The sequence below is a fragment of the Lactuca virosa genome, chromosome 7 (genome assembly GCF_052849685.1).
Source record: "Lactuca virosa cultivar CGN04683 chromosome 7, Lactuca_virosa_CGN04683_v6, whole genome shotgun sequence".
In the NCBI taxonomy this organism is placed as follows: Eukaryota; Viridiplantae; Streptophyta; class Magnoliopsida; order Asterales; family Asteraceae; genus Lactuca; species Lactuca virosa.
Window position 1 is genome coordinate 110560248 of NC_136432.1, and position 8129 is coordinate 110568376.

An 8129-nucleotide genomic window follows, 5' to 3' on the forward strand; every position below is an offset into this window, starting at 1 on the left:
ATCGTTATCCACCCTGCCGCTGCGCTGACGAGTCGATGAGGAGATGCAGGGGAATACAGGGGTTAGGGAGGGATAAAGGGGAGAGGTAGAGTCAGTAGAGTGTGTTTGTTTAATAATTTATTCCATATAGAAATTAAAATAAGAGTTTAAAAAGATTAAAGAATATCATCAAGGGCAATATAGTCTTTTTAGGTCTGGCAAGGACCAAATGCGCAACAAAATTATATAATATACGAGTTAAAAATCATACATAGGGACTAAACGTACAAATTCCCCCAAACCATATGGACCATTTGTGTAATTTACCCAAAAGTAATCTCAAACACCCTCTTAGATTAACGGTATAGGTTCAGCACTAAAAAGTTAACATTAAAGTTAAATTAAGGGAAATCTCCAGAAAAGTCCTAAAATTTTACCCTAATTTACGAAAAAGTTCCAAACTAAAATTTGTTTACGAAAAAGCATGAATTACCGTTAAAAATGATGTTTGACCCCTTTTTCCGGTTTACTGTTACTTACCAGTTTCACTAAAGTCCCATTATTTTACCCTAATTTGCGAATAAGTCTCAAACTAAAATTTTGTGATGATTTGACCATTTTGGTCATGTAACATACATTTTATCGGTTTCATTGCTGACTTAGACACCTACTCAATAAATTAGCTGATAAGATGAATACGATGGGTTATATAATGCTACATTTACTGTAAAATTTGATATTCATCTCATCGGCTCATTTATGACTTTGTATCTAGGTCAGCAATGAAACCAATAAAATGTGTGTATCCAGGAAAAAATGGCAGAAAATAAGTTGATGTCTCATGAAATGGATATATTGGGTTACATAAGATTAGATAGACAATTTGATATTTCTTATAAACGTAAAAAATAACGCAGTTATTGTTAGTTTATGTAATTATTGCAGTCTTTGTTGGATGCATTTTATGTTCCAAAAGAATATACAATACATTAGGATATCTAGTTTTATGCTAAACATAGCATTATATAACTCAACATATCCATCTCATCATCTCATTTAATGACTAGGCGTCCGAGTCAACAATGAAACCAGTAAAATGTATGTTACACAGAGAAAATTGTCAAATCATCACTAAATTTTAGTTTAGGACTTATTCGTAAATTATGATAAAATAATGGGACTTTAATAAAATAGGTAAGTAATGAAACCGGTAACCGGAAAAAAAAAATGTCAAATCGCCATTTTTACCGGTAATTAATGCTTTTTCGTAAACAAAATTTAGTTTGGAACTTTTTCGTAAATTAGGGTAAATTTTAAGACTTTTCTGGAGATTTCCCTTAAACTAATAAAGAAGTTTATGACTTTTAAAGTTAAATTTACTTCCACTTTTCTTCTTATAAAGTCATTATACGTCAAAAAAATGACTCAACTTAAGCACATTCCCCCATCATTTTTTTTTCTTATTCTTCAAAACCCACCTAAATACCATCGCTATAATATCATAACTAGACAGCTATTCAAAATCCAATACCCTAACAGCAAAAAACAAAACAATATTTCCTAAACCAAATTAAAATACAAATTTTCGCCATATAAAACGTTGTCTACATCGGGATTCATAAGATCAAAAAAATGATCTTCTATGTTTTACTTTTACATGCTAAATATATTATTGTCTACTAAAACAAACGACAATAATACTAGCGACTCGCGAGTTATATTATGTACAAAAGAGAGCCCCGCCCCCATGTCCAAAAAGGGCTGCCAAACACTCCCAAGTCCAGGGGGCGAATTTGACATATTTTGGTAGTTGATGGGTCCTTTTTGTATCATTTAACATTGATAGCTGCAGCCATTGTTCTTAACTTGTGTGAAATTTGTGAAAAAGAAGGCCTTTCGGTTGGATCAGAAGACCAACAAGTTGCCATTAATGCCTTCCATTCGGGGTCACACCATGTTGGGATTGTTGGACGTAATGAATTGTTCACAATTCCTCCTATATTATAAAATGTCATTTTCAAATTATAGCATTGTACTTTTGAAAAAAAAAAAATTTAAGGTTAATCTCATAAAAGACCTTATATTTTGTGTTTTTTTCGGATTAAACCTCATTTTATTTTTTTCACGAAAAAGACCTTATATTTTGTTATTTGTTCCGGAAAAACCTTCACCTTTGTCTTATTTTTTCAAAAAAAAAAACCCTCAACCTTCTACATGTTTCCAAATAAATCCTCAACTTTTTTAGTTTTTCCTGAGGGTTAATTTACAAAAAAAAAAAAAATTTGCCTGAAAAAAACCTTATAGTTTTTCATTTTTCCCGAAGTGGCCCTTTTTTATAAAAAAAATTGTAAAATGTGAGGGTTTTTTTGAGAAAAACTACAAAATTTGAGGTTTTATTTGGAAGCATTTTGAAGGTTGAGGGTTTTTTTCAGAAAAAAAATACAAATTTGATGGTTTTTCCGGAAAAAAATAAGGTTTTTTTCAGGCAACTTTTTTTTTGAGGTTTAATCCAGAAAAAACACAAAATATAAGGTTTTTTTTTTTTTTTTATATTTAACCATTTTCCTGAAAAAACCCTCACATTTTACAACTTTTTTAGAGAAAAATGACTAAAAGGGTCAGATTGTAAAAAATGTAAAAGTGCAAGGTCTTTTCATGAAAAAAAATAAAGTGAGGTTTAATCCGGAAGAAACACAAAATATAAGTCTTTTATGAGATTAACCCTTTTTTTTATTTTCAATAAGTTGAGGTTTGTATTTTTGTAAAGAAATGAAAGTAGGTTGCTATTTCTTGAGTTTACCAATTATGGAAGCACAATGCAAATCTCCATAAGGTTCATCTCCCGTGAGCAATTCCCACATGACAATCCCAAATGAGTAAACATCAATCTACAAAAACAACAAACACAATCACGTATCTATAAATGGTCGTAATGGAATAGGGGTATTTTAGTAATTTCACACTTGGCAACATACCTTTTCGGATACCATGTGATTTTTGCCACTAAGAAGTTCGGGTGCCATCCAAGGCAATGTTCCTCGAACGCCTCCAGACACCAAAGTGTGTTGTTTTACTTTTGATAGGCCAAGATCTCCTATCTAAAAAAACAAAATAATAATAATAATAATAATAATAATAATAATAATTATTATTATTATTATTATTATTATTATAAAAATGAATTGAAATAATTCAATACCTTGCAAATTGGTCTATGTGGATCTCTCATATTGACAAGAAGGTTTTCACATTTAAGATCAAAATGAACGATATTTTTTCCATGCAAATATTCCATTCCAAAAGAAGCATCCATGGCTATGATAAGTCTCTTACGCCGATCAATAGTTCTGTCACTTTAAACCGTTAGTGAAATGTCCAAAATACCCTTGAGAAAAAATGGAAAATCCACCTGTCTTTTTTCTGTAAGAATTGTTTGAGAGATCCATTAACCATGAACTCTGTTACAGTTGCCAAAGATCCATCTGGCCCATCACGAACTATTCCATAAAAAGACACCACATTTGGGTGATGCAATGAGCTTAAAATCAACGCCTCCTTCCAAAAATCTGCAATCTGTGTATATATAATATATAAATAAATTTAATATTAATCAAAAATGAGGATCTAAAAGAGCAGATTGAGTCCCTGTATAACAATACAAAAGTAAAACCATTCTCAAGAAAACCTTTTTACTTAAGAGTAATCTATAATCAATTACTGCTCACAAGATTTGTTTGATTAAATGTTTAAGGGTATTTTCGACACTTACATAATAATCAACAATCTAAAAGTCATCACAATGGACTAACAACAAAATAACACAAAGTTTCAAACTTTGGTAGAAACATTGACTAATTAGGAAGAAAATTTAGTAGTATGACTTAAGGAAAGGGTATTAGTGTAATTATACCAAACGTTCTCTTTCAGAAGGCCTTCCAGCAAAACAACTTGCTTTTATTCTTTTGATTGCTACATCTGACCCCTTCCATTTTCCATGATAAACAGCTCCATATGTACCTGATCCTAACTCCCGTATTTCCTCAAGATCATCATTCTTTATTGTCTAATAAAGAATATAAACACAAACAAAATGTCAAATGCATATACCAAATTCAAGTAAATCCAAAAAGAAAACACAATATATGTAGAAAAGAAAGAACCTGTAAACCCCTAGACTTAGCTTCCTCTTCAGCCTTTGTTTCTTCAATCTTTGAATTGCTTTGGTTGTCACTTCCAGAATCCCTATCTAAATCCACCTGTGTGTTTGTGTTTGTGTTTGTGTTTGTGTCCTATTAAAAAAAAACAAATAAATAGATCAAAGATGAGAAGTGATTAATACTTGAAGCTTAAAAGTTATAACTAGTGATCTTTGATCTTTACTCACCACATCACCTATAAAAAAACAAACTTTAGCATCCTTCACATCATCTTGAGCTTCAGTTTCCACCTCTTTAGCACCTTCTAACTGAGATTTGTTTACAGATTCAATATTTTGAGGTGCATTACTCAAATCATAGACCTCATGTTCTTCATTTTTAAGAGGAGACTTGTCTTTATGAGAGCTTTCATCTACATTAACTTGATTGCTAGGTAAATTCAAGTTTTCTCCTCCAAAACCATCTTTTTCCTTTAAGTTACTCACTATTTCAGGAGTAAATTGGACAATTTCAGGAGTAAAATGAACCGGGTCAGGAATGATCTGAACCGGGTCATGACTGAGTTGGACGGGTTCAGGGATAAACTGAACAGGTGTAGGCAGAAATGGAACTTGTTCAGTTTGTATACGATGCCCATAAGAATGATCAGTAAAACTAACACCACCATTAATGGGTGTGACTTTAGGAGATGAATCAACCCAAAGATTCTGATTCTCAATCCCAACTGGAATCCTAGGACTAGATTCCCTATTAGTCCTTATATATCCTATGTTACATGCACCATTTTCTTGTGATGTATCATAAGGAGGAATCCCATGTCCATGTCCATGAGAAGGAGTTTGACCATTTCTCCAGAAAGCATTAGGAGGCACATGCCCATGTGATGATGGATGATAAAGATTCTCATTCCCATAAGCATTTGGATAATTTCCATGCCAAATTCCACCTTCAGCAACATGAGGAAAACCATTCCCTATGTTAGGTAAATCCATAGCTTCATTTATTGGAAGAATATTACCAGGAAAACCGTTTGTTGGAGGCATCCATACAGGATTCTGTGGTAATGGAGACTGTTGATCATACTGAGGTTGATGATTGAAATGTTGTTGTTGCCTGAAATAATCTTCTTGAGGAACTCTATCAACTTGATCAGTATAAGGAGAATGGTAACGTGAAGAGGAGGGCGAATTCGGGAATTCATGTCTTGGAGAATAGTATGCAGGACTCCATGGTGACTCCATGTCAGGATACTTTTGAGTTGGAGAGTGTTGATGAGGGATGTTTACATGGCGCAAGTTAACTCCCATCATTGGCATCTCAAAATTCCTCTGGTTTTGAAGATTATTGTCTATATTCAACTGATTGTAGTACTGATCTATCAACTGAACATCATCCACTGGAGTCATTCCTTGAACTTCAGGGAAGTCATTATGACTGTTTAAAGCATCAACATATCTTCTTTCATTGTCCCTTTCATCTCTCTCAACAAAATGTATTGAGTCATCTTGTTCGATGCTTGAGAACAAGAAGATTCGAAGGCGAGTGAATCCATCTCCTGAACCTAACTTTTCATAGTCTTCCATCATATTTGTGACATCATCATCATTCACAACGGAAACAAGGGCATCGAGATCCTCATCTGGTTGCTGATATTTCAATACACTAGCTCCATCAAACAACTCCTTCATCTTCCCCATCAGTTCTTCAAAATTGATATCTCGTGGAACACTCACAATCCGTGTCTCTCCACCAACGTATCTAAGTTTCCCATCTTGTGGACGAGGCAATATGCTGCCATTAAAGCTACACAAAAACTTTAACCGAGGTTGATCGTCATTCGAAGTAGGAACTGAATCTGGAGGGGTAGTTACTGCAGTAGGGCTGTCCATTTCGACTTGTGTCTCCTCGATTTCCAGTGTTGATTCCTCCAAAACCCTAACGCGACTACAACACATCCGTGTATATCATTCACACAGAAAGTAAGACGTGTGAATTTCTATTTCTCATCCCCAAATCAAGCGATTACCGATGCAATAAATTTAATCAAACAAACAGAAAGGGTAAGCTAAAAACCCAAGATTTACCAAGCAAAACTGAAATCAACCAACAACCAAAGAGAATGGAGTAGGAAAGTGATCGATTCTTCCAAAATCAATGAAATCTAATTTCAAAACGTTTGTGGCCACTTACGTTGATAAGAAGAGTAAATTTCAATCCGAATCTGTGCGCTGTGTTACGCGAAGTTTGCGTATGAATTGGTGAAGAAAAGGGTGATGATTGAAAGAGAAAGTTGAGGGTAAATGAGAGTTAATGAGAGGAGAAGATGAAGAAGAAGAGCAAAACCGCCATTTTTGTCCCGTGAATAATACTGTGGAGGTGGCTTTCCAACTAGGGCCACACGGGGATCGTATTCCTCTAGAGTCTGCACACTGCTTGCTAATCAGCATCTATGAGAGTAGGGTATCGCATATTCCAAAGACTTGCTACGTGGAATGTAGAGACTGGGTGATAAGTTTTGGCTTGGGTTAATGACCTAGAAAACCAACTTTAATTTTTGTTCACATTTAGATACTTAGTGTTTTTTTCGTTCACATTTAACCATTGAACTTGTTTGGCCTGTTCAAAATAGGGTAATATGACTTGTAATTACGGTAATATTTACCCTATTATGAACATGTGAAATAAGTTTATTGATCAAATGTGTACGAAAAAAAACATGGTTATCTAAATATTGGAAAAAAAAACAAAGTTTCTTACCTGTTTTGGTAATATTGGACAAGAACCGTATTAGGGACTATGCCCTGGGATCAGGCTCTGACAATCAATGAACAATTAGGTTAGGCTTGGTTTAACCCAGTTCAGTCCCGACTAGTTATGGGCTAGGCTGTGTTGTTAGGTCTTTAAAGCACATACAACCTATCCCCTTAAGTGTATACAACCTAACCCCTAACTAACTGGACCTAAACTGGTTGGCCCAAGACTTGACCATATCCTCATACACAAACACCGGACAACCTAATCTCATGTCTCATTGGATCTTATGACTACTTGCATTTAACGTAAATAACCTAATATTACCAAAATGGGTAAGGAACTTTGGTTTTTGTCCATATTTAGGTAACCATATTTTTTTTGTACATATTTGACCATTAAACTTGTTTGATCTATTCATAATAGGGTAATGTTACCGCTAATTACCGGTCATATTACCTTATTTTGAACAAGTCAAACAAGTTCAATGATCAAATATGTATGAAAAAAACAAGGTTACCTTAATGTGAACAAAGATGAAAGTTCGTTACCTTTCTAGTTCATTAACACGGTAAGTACGAAGCTTAGTGAGTTCCCCAAAGTATCACACATATCTCAATAGCCTCTCATGGCTATACTCATATAAGACACTCCGATTGATGTGTCTCAGTGGGACTCTCCGGTCCCAAAACTCGGGTGGACCCTCCGGTTCCAACTCAATAAGCTCATAATAATAATAATAATAATAATAATAATAATAATAATAATAATAAATCACAAAGACATAATGCAAAATATCACAATACACGGATAAGCACATAAGACAGCTCAGTCACACAAGGATACCACTCATGGTAAGTATAGTGAGAAGACTCACCTCGGATGATGAACACCCCCTATAAACGATGCTGCTATGCACCGGCCTCTAACTCTGAGCCAAATCCACAATTAACCTAATTAGGAACTAAGTCCAAACACTCACTCATTAGGTCTAAAGGTAGACCACTAACCATTCCATCAATAACCTAAAACCCATTGGGCCCACCAATGCCCAATAATAAATGGGCTCACCCGAGGCCCAACTCTCAAAACTAAATGGCAAGCCCAACACAAGGGCCCAAAGCACAAATAGGTATTCTTCTGGTCCAAAACTCTATTGCAACAAGCCCAAACTCCAGGCCCAACACTCAAGGCCCAAAAATGAGACTTAGCCCAAAAGTCCACAGTGAGGTTATGCGGGGC

General features: G+C 34.7%; 1 protein-coding gene across 1 annotated transcript; it reads right to left on the reverse strand.

The window, feature by feature from the left end:
* Positions 1-1535: 1535 nt before the first annotated feature.
* LOC145123936 (RAF-like serine/threonine-protein kinase 24) lies at positions 1536-6599 on the reverse strand. Its single transcript, XM_079059119.1, has 8 exons — positions 4364-6599; positions 4140-4268; positions 3890-4042; positions 3389-3552; positions 3179-3326; positions 2955-3077; positions 2780-2867; positions 1536-1975 (listed from the first exon to the last, which is right to left on the reverse strand). The coding sequence occupies exons 1-8, from the start codon at positions 6089-6091 to the stop codon at positions 1809-1811; spliced, it is 2700 nt and encodes an 899-aa protein (XP_078915245.1). The 5' UTR covers positions 6092-6599; the 3' UTR covers positions 1536-1808.
* Between the last annotated feature and the right edge of the window lie 1530 nt (positions 6600-8129).